This window comes from Drosophila mojavensis, unplaced genomic scaffold (assembly GCF_018153725.1).
Source record: "Drosophila mojavensis isolate 15081-1352.22 unplaced genomic scaffold, ASM1815372v1 contig_16, whole genome shotgun sequence".
Lineage (NCBI taxonomy): Eukaryota > Metazoa > Arthropoda > Insecta > Diptera > Drosophilidae > Drosophila > Drosophila mojavensis.
The window spans coordinates 8,403,202-8,419,138 of NW_025318693.1; the positions used below are offsets into that span (position 1 = coordinate 8,403,202).

Here is a 15,937-nt window from a genome sequence, read left to right on the forward strand (position 1 = left end):
ATAAATAAATTATTAGTTATCGTTTTTTGATTTTATTATAAGTTTATTAAAAATGTCTTATGATAATGAAATAAATATATGTACATAATTTCTACAATAATTAAGGAATTCTTTATAGGTTTAGCCCCTGGCTGTGGCGGCTACGTTCGCAGCCTGCTGAGCGATGCCCAAGCCCTGGATGGTGGCATCTCGTGTGTGTTGGCCAACACGTTCCTTTAAAGATACATATTTTTATGAGTACTATATTTTGATTTGATTTTAGTTGTTGGAGACTTACAATTTTCTTGCCAATCTTCTTCAGCCAACCAGCCTCGGATTGACCCATGCTGATGGCCAGGATAAGAGCAACAAAGATGAAGACCTTGTAGAAGTTCATGTTGAGGTTGTAGTATTGTTGTATATTCCTTGGAATCTGGGAGTTAAGACTTGAGTAGGTTGAGCTGCTGCGGCTGATGGTGAGTGACTGATGTATTGAGTAGACAGTCAGCGTCGCTTTTATAGCTCGTATGGGTCGATGTCGCTGATAAGCCTCGCATCTCGAAAAGAACAACGACTGAACGCTCTCGGGGATTTTGTTTGGTGAAAAAGTACACTGACAAAATCCAAGTCTGTTTGTAACAAAGCGTATATGGTAGGAAAGACTACGTATAAGAAATGTATGCATGATTCATAGAAACAATTAAGCATTTTTATATACATTAAATAAATTTACATTCTCAAAAAAAAAAAATATTTTTTTTTAATAATAAACTGTCATCAGCGAGTTTTTTTGTTGGGTAGAAAAATGTTGAGGTATTGAAAAATTGCAAACAAAAAAAAATCAATAAAGGTTGCCAAAAATTCGGGTGTTTCCCTCTCTCCCTATTAGCTCCTCTGATTGAACGGTCATATCAATTGTTTTTTATCGGGTATTCACCAAGCATGTTTGCCAACATAACATAATAAAACGACATAACTGAAAGAAATAAAAATTTGTACAACAAATATGTACATAAATGTTTTTCTTCCTCAAAATGTGCATTAAGTCCTTAGGAGTCATCATTTTATTAAAATATATTATTCTATAATGTGTATGTATATTTGTATCAAGTGTGTATATTTATGAATAATAAATAAAGTAAAAGTTAAAACGCGTTAGAATAATGAAGGAGCTTACAATTAAGTTGACGCTGGAGCATGCCACCCGCAGTACTATAAGATCCGAATAGAAGGGGGACACGCCAAATTAACGCTTCGTTACTTCAGTTAGCTGTGTTTTGGGCTCTGCCGCAACTAAGAGCCACAGACTGAGCTATGTGAATAAACTAAGGCAAATTCAATCTTTATAGAAAGCTCCAGTTGAGCAAATAGACAATGTACAAAATGTGTATTGCATAATATGTATATAGAGAGAAGCTCAAGTAGGTACTACAGTCAATAAGAAGATCTGTGGTTTATGTTTGTACTTTAAATATTTATTTATAAAAGTCTTAAAAGGTAATGAAAATATATTTTTAAACTCAATAATCTGAAATTTTATATAGGTTTAGCCCCTGGCTGTAGCCGCGACGTTTGCTGCCTGTTGAGCTATACCCAAGCCCTGGATGGTGGCATCTCGTGTGTTCTGGCCAATGCGTTCCTATAAGGATAATTCGGTAATAAATAATATGTTGCAAGTTGATTATAGTTATTAGAAACTTACAATTCTCTTGCCAATCTTCTTCAGCCAACCAGCCTCGGATTGACCCATGCTGATGGCCAGGATGAGGGCAACGAAGATGAAGACCTTGTAGAAGTTCATAATGAAGCGTGGTATATAGAAATATTCTATTTCGTTTTAAAGGAGTTTTGAGTTTTAGCTGTAGCTTTTGCTACTGATGCTGAGTGACTGATGGATTGTGCAGCCAGCCGGAGTTTCTTTTATAGCTCGTTTGGGTCGACGTGGCTGATAACTCTCTCCACGCAACAATACGGCGGGGAATTTGTTTGGTAAACAGAGCAATGTGAGGTGTGTTCAGTATTTGTGTTCCCGCAGGTAAATATTCCAGAATTAAAGAAAAAAAAATGAAAGAAAGACAAGGTATACAAATTTTAAACCTGTGCGCTATTGAAAAATATATTGAGCTAGAGTTATGTTGCCTTATTATATTAGATTCTTAGGAAAATAAATTTTCTAGTTTGTAGCCTTACTAAGGCTGCATAAGCTATTAAATATATTAACAATTATAATTATAACAATAACCATAATAATACTATTTAATCAATTCTTCATTAATTTTGAATTCCCTAACCTAGTGCATTCACATTAGGCCCAAGTTAATAGTCAAAATGAAAACTAAAATTGGAAAAATCCAGTAGAAATTTGACTTTGACTTTTACTTGAAGCTGTGAAAGTTTCAAATAATTTGTAATAGAAATCGTATTCTTATTCAACATACTTATTTTCTTATATGCGCACTTTTAATAAGAATCGTGTTGTTTGCTCAGCTGTGGATATGTGTTTTTATCCAATTGGAATTCTTCTGTTTACTAGTGATGCAACTGTACTCGTCTGCCATTAGTATTATTGGTCGTGTGGGCGTGGCAGCGGCTCTTGTACTATATCAACCACCGAGTCAAAGACAAGGACAATGAATTAAGTCAACAGTGGGCAGCATGGGACATCAGCAGCAGGATGTGCCCACTGTCAGGATATGCCACTAATTTCCTTAACAAGTAAAAACGCTTCGGTCTTGACTTTCGCCAAAATCAAACTCAAAGCATTTCCAAGGCAACGCGGCTCTCTCTACTGCCTTCTCCCCTTTCCATTCCCTTCATTTCCTTTCCGGTTTTCTGCTGTTTCTGCTGCGGCCTGTTGCTAAAATGTAAATAAAATCGCTCGAATTAACCGCTGAGTGACAGGCACAAGCAACATCCAGAGCTCTGCCTCTGTCATAACAGCCCCAAAGCCTAGAGAAAACATCGACTCCGACTCCGACGGCGACTCTGACTGCGATCCAGCTGCACAGTTTGACTTAATGCTGTTCATGTCCCTGTTAAAGACTTTGAGCGCCCAGAGAAGCGTAAATAAGACAATAAATGCAACTGGTTTTTATTTGTTGCCAGCTATTTGCATAAAATGGGAGAGGGTCATATGAAAGTTGCAGATGTTTTTTTTGTGGCCTGATGAAAATAATGGGCGTTAGGCACCGGTATGACAATGAGATATACAGAGATACAATGAGATATGAAGTTGTACCAGTTAGGATAGAAATTGGAATATGTGGAAATCAAGAGAGTCTACTTTATTTCCAGCTCGTTGATTCGTTTTATAATATATTTACTTGATAAAACTTTCTTGATTCCAAAGAAGTATTTTTTTAGATTAAAAAACTGAAAACCCCTCTCTAATAATATTAAAAGTTTTACACATACATAATTTTAAACCAACTTAAAGGTAAGCCAAATCTTCTTAAGATAAAGAAGAAGAGCTTTCAATATTATACCTTAGTCGAGTTATTTTTGTCATACTGTGTAAGAAGAGAGAGAACACGAAAACAACAATAATATTCATGTTGATTTAAAATTAAACTTTATATTATTTTTAGTCCATATAACATTCGTAGAAATATATATACATATATATAATAAAACGGCATTTCTCTTGCTAACTGATAAGAAAATTTCGCAGTGAAACTGAGTATAATTAGGGCAGCCCACTTAATAGTCTATAAAGCTGCAGTTAAGTGATAATACAAGATGAGAAGATGAGTTAACCAAATATCATAAAGTTGTTGCAATTGGCATAGTCAAACGTAAATTGGGCTTAGTCATAAGGAAGATCCAAGAACTTTCAGATATACTATTCATTAAATGCACTCTAACGTCTAAGTCAACTAAATTCAAGTGCATAAAAAACAAGCCATTGTGACCTTCTTATACAAGCACAGACTGTAGCTGCAATTAAGTGGTGCTTAACATGTGTACAAATATGGATACACTACATATACATACATATATTGTTTAGTATGTTTGCACTTTTTTAGCTCCATATTAATCAGGTAGCTTTTTGTAGTGAACTTGTAGAGGTTTACTTAGGTGCTATCTGTAGGCTGATGCGGGGAATTTTTCTGTCAATCGAACCATTTGGGATTCACAGTACACAGTTCTTCTAGAAAACACAGAAGAGCAGAGCAATCAGCGAATTTAGCTGATAACTGGGGCTGATGCGCTGATAAAGCGCGATGGCAACGCCGACAAAGAGAGAAACACCAACAACAACAACAGCAGCAATCAGCGAATATAACAAAAGCAAAAGCAAAAGGCAAGCTCAAACAAAAAACCTGCTTTTACTGATTCTTTATGACGTGCGTGTTTGCTCGCTCAAGTGATCCGTCATTATCATTATCGGCAGCCCGATCGGATCAGCGACATATTCATATATACTACATACAAGTATTCCCCAGTTGTAGTCAGAATTCAAGAATTGTATTCTCTGAAAAACCCACGAACAAATTTCATTCATAAACTCAATTTATAGTAGAAATTTGTATTTCACCCAATTTTTAGCTGTTTTGCTGGCATGACAAACATGTTTGGTGGTTACCCGATCGAAGCGCATTTGTATGACAGTTCAATCAGTCTGGCTAATTAGGTGAGAGAGAATATATAGAATTTCCGTTGGACAAACTACTTGGCAAAGCTTTGTTATGTCAGGCTTGACATTTGTTTACTAAGTCGAATAAATATGATTTTGCTTTACAGTAATTCGTCACAATTGGCGTTTTTAATAGGGTTCCATCTTTTAACTGAAATACACATTTACTATGATTTGTTTTCCATCATTGACTCTCATAAACACTATTTTCCGAAATCTCACAGCTTCAATTACATGAATATTTAGTTTAAACACAACTGTTTGTATTCGATTATGTCAGAGAGAAGGAGACAATGTATAGAAATACCTAGTAATTCTATTGGACAACCTACTTGTCCAAGCCATGCTTGAATTTAGCGTACAACTTTGAATAAATTTGATTTTACTTTGCATTAATTAGTCACATTTGGCGTTCTTAATAGCGTTAGTTGAATCTCAAGCTGCAAACAAATAAAATATATATATTAAATTATACATACATGCATTGGGACTTATTTTTTGGTCATTGGCTCAGTACCATCATCTATAACTCTAGTCTCAACTTTTAGATTCCACGGAAAATTAAATATGAACTTGAAGGTCTTCATCTTCGTTGCGCTCATCCTGGCCCTCAGCGTGGGTCAATCCACAGCTAATTGGCTGGATGATCTTGGCAAGAAAATAGTAAGTCTCTAAGAAACAAAATCAAATTAAAGCAAATTACTTATGAATATACATATATGTATGTAACTTTAAAGAAACATGCTAGTCAACATATCAAGATGCCACCCTCCAAGGTTGCAATATTGCTCAGCGAGTTACGAAAGAAGTTGTCAAAGGTTAAACCTATTCCGAATCCATTAATAATTATTGTAGAAATGCCTTTTGTATGCACTTTTAAGACGTCAAAATGCAAAAACTGATTTTTCTGTTTATAATTTTATTATTCCCCGTTGTCTTGATGACATGACGAAAATGTTTGGTTGTAACCCGATCACAGCGCATTCCTATGCCAGTTCGATCAATAGATTGAAAGAGAAAAAGAGAATGTGAATTGAGAATTTTCGGTCTATTTCGTTATGCCATGCTCAGATAAATTTAATTGGATTACTAGTAATTAGACACATTTGACGGTCCAAATAGATTTTCAAAGCACCTAACTGATGGCAAAGGTTTTAGTTTTTAAGGCACATATATTGTGACTTGTGTCTAGTTCAAGTCACAACTTTCATAGTACACGGAATATTTCTATACGCCAAAGACCAATATGAAGCTCAACAATATCTTCATCATTGTTGCTCTCATCCTGGCCATCAGCATGAGTCAATCCGAGGCTGGTCTTGCTAATACGACTGTCACTGAAATTGTAGGTATCCAACAGTTTAAATCAAATCAAAACAACTTACTTATCAATGGTTTATTTTTATAGAAAAATATTGGACAGTCTATTAAAAATATCTACGTCGCTGGCTGGGAAAAGATTAAAGAGGTAACCAATACAGTGGTCAGTGTAATTAAACCAAGAAATGGACAACCCGCTACATTAAGAGCATATTAAACACTGTAGAAACAATAAAAAGAAAAGTAAGCTTGTTATTAATTTTAGTACCTCGCTCTGTATGGTCTGTATACCAATGGTCTGACTTTTGATCTGCGGTGAATGGAATCTAAATACGATAATTGAAAGTGGATATGAAGAAAATCGAATGCTGAACTAAAATTATTTATATTCGCTTAACCTTTTTTACTCCACTCGAGCACTTGAACTTCTCATAAAGCACAGCGTATAAAGTCACGAGACTGAACTTTGATTGAAAATGTTTTCAATTTGCGAATTACTCAATATATTTTTGACTTCACAATAATCAATCTGAATTTACAGCTTGTATGGAATACAGATTTATTTGACAATCTAATAATACTTTATTGTTTAAATGATTTACAAATACATAAATACCATACGAAGCTTACATATTGAGCTTGTGACAACAGAATTGGATTTAAACCGGGTGTTTTTCACGTCGAAAAATCCCCTAATTCATCCATCCATTCACTGTTCCGTGTTTTACCTAAGAGCTTATCAGCGCCTGTATAGATAACGCGAGCTATAAAAGCGACGCTGGCTGACTACACAATTCATCAGTCACTCAGCATCAGCAGCAGCAGCAGCAGCACCTACAACTCAAGTCTTAACTCCCAGTTTCCAAGGAATATACATCAATACTACAACTTCAACATGAACTTCTACAAGATCTTCACCTTTGTTGCCCTCATCCTGGCCATCAGCATGGGTCAATCTGAGGCTGGTTGGCTGAAGAAGATTGGCAAGAAAATTGTAAGTCTCTAACAACTAAAATCAAAACAAAATATTTATTAAAATATCTGTCTTTAAAGGAACGTGTTGGCCAGCACACACGAGATGCCACCATTCAGGGCTTGGGCATTGCCCAGCAGGCTGCGAACGTGGCTGCCACAGCCAGGGGCTAATGCAACGTTTCTTATTATTCAATAAAAATTCTTATTTATTTTATTATTCTAAGACTTTAAATAATAAATACTATAAATATATATATATATATATATATATATATATAAAAATAAACAACCAATGACATTTAATTTTCTCTGTAGCACCTTCCAAAAGGCATTTATTAAGTATTTATTTGCTCATATTGCGGCCTTGAGCTTCCTGGACAAACTCAACTAAGCTCAATGCATTCTAGTGCATGATCATTCCATAAATTCCATGCTTACTATAGTGATGAGCTAGCGTTGCTCAGCACCTCGTCGCCTTTTATATGGCAACTAATGTAGATGCAATTGAATTCAGTCTTAGCATCACTTTCCTTGCACTCGTTATATACATATTTTTACATTCATGTATACGTATATATGTTTATTTATATATACACAATATATATCCGTAATCAATGATATTATCACCATAGATACATAGATTAATTTATTCAAATTTAGAAAAACATAAATTTATTAATTTTTTCTCTTAATTATTTGTTGCCTTTATGTCACGCTCTCAAATATTATAGATAGGTAGGTCGATAGTATCTAGTCTCAATACGAGTGGACTTTATTTTGCTATGTTATGAAGGCGGCCGTGCAGCCCTCTAGTGGATACCCGAAATTAAAGCAATTGACACGAGAGTTTAATTCCGATTGGCTAATTGAGAAGAGAGAGAGAGACAGAGAGTGAGTGAGGGAGAGAGATAGACATAGAGAGAAAGAAAGGGAGACAGAATCATTGAAAGCGAGAATGACAGAGATAGAGAGAGAGAAAAAGAGAGAGAGAGCAAAATATGTTTATCTTACTAATAGTCTTTCTAAATTGATTTGTTTTCATGGGATATACATTTACACATTTAAAAACACTAAAAAACACTTTATTGCTTGAATGATTCATAGATATATTTCATAAATATAGCATACCATACCATCGCATGTTCCCATGGCGGACCTGGTTTTGAATCGTGTGATTTTTCGCCAAATAAAATCCCCTCGTGCGTTCAGCCGCCGTTCTTTTTTGAGATGTGAAGCTTATCAGTGGCGTCGACCCATACGAGCTATAAAAGAGATGCTGGCTGACTACACAATTCATCAGTCACTCGGCATCAGCAGCAGCAGCTAGTGCTACTCAACCTCCTCAAGTCTTTTCACCCAACTTCCAAGGAATATACTTTAATAATACAGCCTCAACATGAACTTTTACAAGATCTTCATCTTTGTTGCGCTCATCCTGGCAATGAGCGTGGGTCAATCCGAGGCTGGTTGGCTGAAGAAGATTGGCAAAAAAATTGTAAGTCTCCAACAACTAAAATCAAATTGAATCACATTAATTATTAACGATTTATCCTCATAGGAACGCATTGGCCAGCACACACGAGATGCCACCATTCAGGTCTTGGGCATAGCTCAACAAGCAGCGAACGTAGCGGCCACAGCCAGGGGCTAATTGTATATAGAATTTATTATTATTTATTTTTTAATTATATTTATTTCATAATTGTAAGACTTTTATAATAAATACTGTGAATACATTAAACAAAAAGAACAAAATTAATATTGATTTATTATTAACTGTAGTAGCCACTTGACCACATCTCTATCCACATACTCCGACATGAAAATATCTTATTGCAGCATATATTGAAATATATACACTACCAGGTCTTTGTCACTTATCAGTTGGAGTTTTGAGTTTCATAAAAATAAAGGAATATTCTACAACTGTTTTTGGTAAACTTGATTTTAACATTAAGTTCATTATATTAGTCACTTTAGTTTTATTATGGAACCTGTTTCGCAATGATTACTAATTAAAATGAACTAATTTTCAAACTAAACAGGGTTTCGCTCAAAGAGTAAATTCCAGGAAATACGCCAATGATTCAGTTTACAGTATTCAATTTACGCTCAATTTTAATAAAATTTGAGTTCTAATAAACTCTCTAACCAAAATTATCCTATGGCTCCAACAGACTTTTCCCATGACTCATCAATCATGATTTATTTAAACACTGCAATCTTTGACCAAATAAAATCCCCATTGAAACAAAATCACGCTTTAGGCTTTTGGGTATAAAAGCTTCTGTTACTAGCCGAGTCGATCATCAGTTAAGCAATTTCTAGTGATATAGAAATATCTGCAAATTTGACATTAACTTTCACAAACTTTCATCTTGGCTTTATCGATTTTGGCCATTTTGCAGGAAGCGACTTGGTAAACGAATTGTAAGTTGGCCTTTGACATATATACTACACATACATCATATGTACAACATTTATGAACTTTCTAGGAGCGCATTGGACAACATGCTCGAGATGCCACCATTCAAATGCAAGGCTGTAAATGTGGCAACCACAGTTAGAGGCTAAAGAGAATTTAAGAAGTTCCTACCAAAAATATATTTAAAATTAGTTATTTATTTATGTAAATCAGCTTTGTGAACAAATATATGAATGTTTAATATAGGCACTAAAAATAAAAATATTACAAACATTTTTATCAATCTAGTATCTAGGAGCAGCTCAAGTGTTTCTACAAAAGTGATATAATATAGTTTTATATGCTTCAATAACACTCATTTCTAATTTTACCTTAAACTAGATTTGCTATGCAATACAATACCAATAAATCATGAAATAGATCGTCAATAGCCTATACCCTCAGGTTTTCAAGCATTGTGACATCACAAAAAAAAAGTGTAAGTTCAGAGCAGACTCTTCCGAAAAGTGTGATAAATATACAATTTCTATTGAACTATATGCAAATAATATTTATAACAATATATTTTAGTTATGTTAAAAAACTGCAATTATGCGAATATGTGGATTATAATATATATATATAATAATAACAAGTTTTCTATTTATTTGTCTAGCAATGTAAATGCAATTCAAAATCCATTTACATGAACGATATGTCGACGTAGGTACAGTTGTTCATATTTATATTGTGCACACAGGGTTGATTCGGGTTCGGTTCCCACAGTTAGGGTAAAATACCACCAATTGTAAGACACAAGTGTAAGAGCTCCCTTGGCAATAGACCTGGGATCTATATGAGTGCCGCGCCTGCAGCCTTTGTTGCTGGTCATTTTGAGCATAAAACGCGTTTAAATGACAAAACACTTGTGAATCGCATATACGCGCACACTCACACATGTGTGTGTGTGTAGTTTGCTTTGATTTTAGTTACATTTGGGAGCAGTTCCGGCACGTGACCACAAAGTTTACATTAAATTAACAGCGTGCCCTATGAAAATATCATGCACAGACCCGACTACCGAGTTGGCAAATTAAAGCAAGTCAGAATTGGCAGAGCAAGGTTGCTCTTACAGGATTACCTGCCTGTCTGCCACACAGCGCACTTCAGCTGCCAAAGTGAGCAAATGAATTGAATTTGAATACGAATTCAGTCTAATTACAGCTGCACAACTTCAGCGGCTTAGCGTAACTCGCCTGGGAAATCGACAGGCCGCATCATCGCGCTTCCGATTTTATTTTTATTTTTTATTAGCCACCTTTGGCGGTTGTCAGGGAAGAAGAACGAGAAGTGCACAACTGCCTGATACTCGTTAAGGATGCAAAATAAATACATTTGTAAAGATTTATGATTATTCATTTTGTCTATAGGTTCCCTCTTCTCTCTTTCCTTGCTTCTCTCGCTCGCTCAGCGCTCGGCTTGATTATGCTTCCAACTCCAATTCCAACTTCTACATCAGCGGGTACGATTACATATTTCAAACTTCTTCACGAAGTTTGATTCGATGGTATATTCTATCAAACCAATATACTCCCTTTTCACTTAATGAGCGGGCATTAAGGACAGTAGCTGGCAGCACATGGTTTGAATTATTGACAGCTTAGGCGTCGCAAGTGCCAGTCAATCATTATCATTTGAGCCGGCATTTGAATAACAATAAAGATCAGGCGAAATTCTAATTTATGCATTGATTTCGACCTCCCCCTTCGCCAAGCTGCCTCGGAGCTTATGTAATAATCATTTTTAAATTACATATAAAATGAGAGAAGCAACGCCACAGCTTCTAAGTAATTTAACAACTTCCTGACGCCCGCCCGCAGCGCAGATTGTAAAATTTCTCTCAATTTTAGCTGAAAGCTGGCGTCGTAAATCCCAGAAAATCATCTGTAAGCCGCGCATGGGGCCGCATCAAACAACACTTGAAAGTATGTTGAAATATTGTAATATGCGTCGCAGATAGCCTATAGATAGGATATATATTGTATATGCAGAGAGAGAGAGAGAGAGAGAGAGAGGGGGAGAGAGAGCGAGGACACCCCGTGTCGCCTGACTCTTCAGAATGCGTTTACAATCCATTGAGAAGCTGACGATGTATCAATAATATTGTTGCCCAAACCTCGTCGAGCTCAAAAAGGTGGTGAAAGTTGTTCGACCCGCGGCACATGTAGCACAGTGTACGGCCAGGGACGGGCCTGGTTACAGCTAAAAATAATGTTTGACTTAATTTCTTTTATGGCTCAATATAACCATTATTCGCACTACTTGAGCACCCGGCCAAGTGGCGTTTGGGCCGCATAATCAGCAAATTTAAATTCAATTCGCTTGTCGCTCGCCGATTTTAAAATGTTCGCCCTTAAGGCAGATGGGGGCGACAGGACGACAGGGCAACAGGGCAGCTGGGGGCGTGGCGGGTGTCAGCCGCACACACCAAAGTCGTGCCACAAATTTACGAACCTTTGCCGCGCTCTGCGGCTTTGATTGCGGCTGAATCTCGCTCGTCCTGTGCAAATCTTTGCCAACAATTTGGCAACTGTGAAGCATTTCCTCGCAATTTATTTCAGCGTAACATAATTTATCATATTTAAATAACCATAAACCGTTATATATAGTTATGATAAAAGTGTATGTATGTAGTAAAATTATAATAGATTTAAAGTTTTGTTGCGCTTTAATTTCTTTGAAATAAAGAATTTCCATACACGAACTTCGACTCTCATGGCGAGAAAAATCGATTTGAACTTAATATAAAAGCTATCAGCTTAGTTTGTGATTAAACACGTAAGCTAGGTCTGTACAAGTATTTAATCTAATAATCGCTCGCCCTGCGTCTCTCTCTCTCTCTCTCTCTCTCTTTCACTCTGTCTTAGTTTTCTCTAGTTTGTTTTTAGTCAGTCTATTCTAAATGCGTTATAAATCATGTATGAAAAACCCATTTAGTTCAGCATTGCATATAAATTGTTCTTATTTCTTGTTGTCTTTTTGGATAGAAAACCAAAATACGCTCGCCTCTGACATGGAAAACAATGCAAAAAACAATTCAATTTATGAAATATTTTTGGTTTCATATTTGACTATTTTTCGTGAGTAATTTCGCTCGATATTTTCGTTTTGTGGAATGGTTGAATGAATGCACAGCATGAGCACATGAAAAATGTGATGATATTTTCTTATTTTTTTTTTTTCTATTTTTTTTATTTTTTTTTATTTTGGCCTGAATTGAGGCATTTCATTTCATACGCATTTCAATGGCTTTTGTTGAAGGACTCACATGTCGCCTGGCTCGTTTGCCCAGATTTATGGCCGGCTTGACGATGGCGCATTACATTGTCCAAATTAATAAAGGTGCCCCCCTGGCCCGGCCCGGCCCGGCCCGCCCCGGCGCTCAGCCGCCTTTGGCCTGAGGTTCTCTGCTCTTCGAACCCTGAACTCTCACCCCTTTTCAGACCATGGCGCAACAATTTAATAAACACTCGGGCGCTCAGTCCTTTTTTGGGTGCATTTCGAGCATAAATTGAAATTGTTTTGTATCTCAGTGAGACACAACGACAACAACAACAACAACATGAACTATGCTGTCTCTATGCATTGTGTTTAGGCATTCAACTGCGCGTGTTTGTGCATAGTTCTCGTGCAATAAAAAGAATTATTGAAATGCTGTCGATTTCCACACGAATGACCCACAATGACAATGACAAGCCTTTTTCGCCAGATCAACACATTTCGCGCGAGGGTGATAAGATTTGCCCATAAACATATACATATATACATATAAGTATATATGAATAATATTGCTTATGAATAGCTGAGCGAAATGAATCCCTATATCATCTAAGTGTGTGTGCTCTTGAGTGGCTGCATGACAAATATTTACCATATGCCGTTTAATATCTTTAACGAGATTCCCAAGATCCCGTGAAGTGGCATTTTATAGAGTTTCCTTGCGTAATTTGATAAGACCCCTTTGAGATCAGAATAACCAAAAATATATTGTATACTAAATTGAAATATTTAAGATTGCATTAATCTTTACTAATCTTCAGACTTATTCCAAAGTTTCTTCATCTCTGACGGTGTTTTGTGGCAAGTATATTTAGGATCTGTGTACTACTTTAAGTATCATATTTTGTACTTTTTGTTATTCAATAAAAAACAATCTATTAATCTCCATATAGATAAGCTGGCAATCCAATTAAAACTTGTACCACACGCACACACACTTACACACTTTTGACTCTCAATTCAATTAATAACAATTTAACGGTTCGTGGCACAGAATCCAATTGCCAGTTGCCCGTTGCTCGATTATGAAGATAAAAGAAAATGTGGCCAAGCGTTTTCCTCTGACAGGCGCACGTCACTTTTTGCCCGGTCACAAATTAATCTCGATCCGAGGCAGCCCAAAAAATTATTAATGAGACGCATGTGTGTGTGTGCGTGCGAGTGAGAAAAGTCTTAGGCCGAGTAAAAAAAATGCGAAGGACTTGGCACCCTCATTAACGGGAAATTAGTTTTTCCCGGCATATTTGCTGCTCTGATTTCTGAGCTGGTGTCAAACTGGAAGTAACAAAGAATTTTCCTGGGGTGATTAAATGCGGAAATGAAGCAAACAGCTTGAGCGGACTGCTCGACCAATTGAGTATCGCAGAGGTGTGGTGTGTGTGTGTGGCAAAGCGCATAATATTAGAGACCAGCCAGCAAGGACAATAACGGGGATACCGAAGAGGATTAACTGAACTTTTGGGCCCAGTTCTTGTCCCGTCTCGTGTTGCCCGGCGTTATTTTTATTATTTGAATTAATTTTTCGTGCGACGGCACTCAAGTGCCACACATAAATCCTCGACGCGTTGCATTGTCCTCGGTGTCTGCGAGTGTCCTTTGAGTGCACTTAATTATGCGGAAGTAGGAATGCGAATGGCTTCGCGTGTGTCTGTGTGTGTGTGTGTGTGAGCGAGCGGTCTTTCCTGTCATTTCTGACTTATTTTACATCAAATTTGCCGCAATTATTTTCCATTTTTCCAACGCCTGCGGCTGATGAGCGTCAAATGCAGAGCGAAAACTCCAACTGTGGTACAGTTGTGTGCAACACGTTGCCGTGGCACCTTCGAGCGTTGCACGTTGCTTCCTGCCTTTATTCTAAAATTTCAATTACCAGTCACTCAGCATTGTTTGCCATTCGTTGTTTGGTTTATTGATATGCTCGCCAGTCCCTTGGGATACTTCCCAAGGCAAGCCAAGCCATGCTGCCTGTCATATTGCGTTTGTTCTGTTTTCTTTTTTTTTTTCGTTTGTTGCTCGCCCCCAAATTGATGCCCTGCCAATAATTTGTTTAATGGCAGCGTAAAAAATTAGACCATATTGAATGTCAATTGTTTGATTTTTTGATTAAGGGTCCACAGAGTCGATGCCCGGTCTGTTGCCTGTCCAACTGCCTGCCTGACTGCCTCCGTGACTCCTGCTGCCTGATTATGTCCTGGCCGGAGCTACCTCTCCACGCTGATTAAATATTGAAAGAGTAAAGTATGTAATGTAATATGAACCCGCAACCAACCGCAGACAAAACCTTTATTTTTTCGTTTTTACAAATTTGGTTGTTGTGTTTGTAAGTGGAGAGTGATGCATCTGCCCTCATAGCTTTTATGAATAACAAGAGATGTGCGTGCATTATATTAGAATTGCTGTGAATACATGGTATATGCTGAAAATATAGTTTAGTTTGATAAGTTTTTCAGAAAACGATATATTCACAAATTAAATTAATTATATAAATGTTAAAATTATAAAAATGTCAATGGAAGGAAACAAAGCAAGAATTTATTAGAAAAACAAAAATATTAGCTGATGTGAGGTTTGCCTGGTTTATAGTATGGTATCCTAAGATGTATTTTTCTAATGTCCTTGGCATATTGAGTAATACTTTCATTAGCTAACGTATGTAACCCTTCTCTATGCACCACTATATCATAAACTTCCGTGAAAAATTAAAATTCCCAAATAAATCTTTTCAGTTTGAAGCCCAATGTCAATGAAATTTCATATGCAAGTTAAAGTATAGAAAAAAGGTTTTAAATTTAATGGAAAAGTTTCTTTTATATAAAACTAAATCCCAATTCTCAAAAAGCAGACGCATTATTCTCGACTTATTTTAGAAAAATTGTTAACTTCTAATTTCCAACGGCTACAGCTGTCACAGTTTCATTTTTTACTAAAACTCCGTGGGATCATTAATCAAAACTCTTTACGCCAACAAGATATTAGCATAACGAGCTGTAAAGGAAACCCAATACCTACCCTCCACCCACATGCCCCTACCCCTCTTAGATGTGGCTAAAAAGCAAAGCTATGTCAATTTACGCAACACAAAGCGCTAGGAAAAACCATTTTCGCCAAGGCTTAAAATTGCAAAACGGATATGAAAAGTCAGACAGTCAAGCCGAAGAAGAAGAAGAGGGAGAGATGAAGAGAGATTCAGTTGAGGCAGCACACATGTGTTGCAGTTCCCAGTCTGCACGATTTGCCACAAAGCCTTTTCGCGCTTTTCACTTTATGCGTATTTCTAGGCAAAA

General features: G+C 36.7%; 5 protein-coding genes across 5 annotated transcripts; 3 read left to right on the forward strand and 2 right to left on the reverse strand.

The window, feature by feature from the left end:
• Positions 1 to 16: 16 nt before the first annotated feature.
• Positions 17 to 472, reverse strand: LOC26527855 (cecropin-2). The gene is made up of 2 exons (XM_015166690.3): positions 278 to 472; positions 17 to 213 (listed from the first exon to the last, which is right to left on the reverse strand). The coding sequence occupies exons 1-2, from the start codon at positions 374 to 376 to the stop codon at positions 121 to 123; spliced, it is 192 nt and encodes a 63-aa protein (XP_015022176.1). The 5' UTR covers positions 377 to 472; the 3' UTR covers positions 17 to 120.
• Positions 473 to 1,469: 997 nt separating this feature from the next.
• LOC26527735 (cecropin-1/3) lies at positions 1,470 to 1,878 on the reverse strand. Its single transcript, XM_015166689.3, has 2 exons — positions 1,682 to 1,878; positions 1,470 to 1,618 (listed from the first exon to the last, which is right to left on the reverse strand). Exons 1-2 carry the CDS (start codon positions 1,778 to 1,780, stop codon positions 1,526 to 1,528), a joined length of 192 nt encoding a protein of 63 aa, XP_015022175.1. The 5' UTR covers positions 1,781 to 1,878; the 3' UTR covers positions 1,470 to 1,525.
• A 3,895-nt stretch (positions 1,879 to 5,773) lies between these two features.
• LOC26527232 (cecropin) lies at positions 5,774 to 6,190 on the forward strand. Its single transcript, XM_015166687.3, has 2 exons — positions 5,774 to 5,960; positions 6,024 to 6,190. The coding sequence occupies exons 1-2, from the start codon at positions 5,862 to 5,864 to the stop codon at positions 6,150 to 6,152; spliced, it is 228 nt and encodes a 75-aa protein (XP_015022173.3). The 5' UTR covers positions 5,774 to 5,861; the 3' UTR covers positions 6,153 to 6,190.
• Positions 6,191 to 6,729: 539 nt separating this feature from the next.
• LOC6572993 (cecropin-2) lies at positions 6,730 to 7,127 on the forward strand. The gene is made up of 2 exons (XM_015166686.3): positions 6,730 to 6,929; positions 6,989 to 7,127. Exons 1-2 carry the CDS (start codon positions 6,831 to 6,833, stop codon positions 7,079 to 7,081), a joined length of 192 nt encoding a protein of 63 aa, XP_015022172.1. The 5' UTR covers positions 6,730 to 6,830; the 3' UTR covers positions 7,082 to 7,127.
• A 1,075-nt stretch (positions 7,128 to 8,202) lies between these two features.
• Positions 8,203 to 8,632, forward strand: LOC26528616 (sarcotoxin-1C). Its single transcript, XM_015166685.3, has 2 exons — positions 8,203 to 8,405; positions 8,469 to 8,632. The coding sequence occupies exons 1-2, from the start codon at positions 8,307 to 8,309 to the stop codon at positions 8,559 to 8,561; spliced, it is 192 nt and encodes a 63-aa protein (XP_015022171.1). The 5' UTR covers positions 8,203 to 8,306; the 3' UTR covers positions 8,562 to 8,632.
• The last annotated feature ends 7,305 nt before the right edge of the window (positions 8,633 to 15,937 follow it).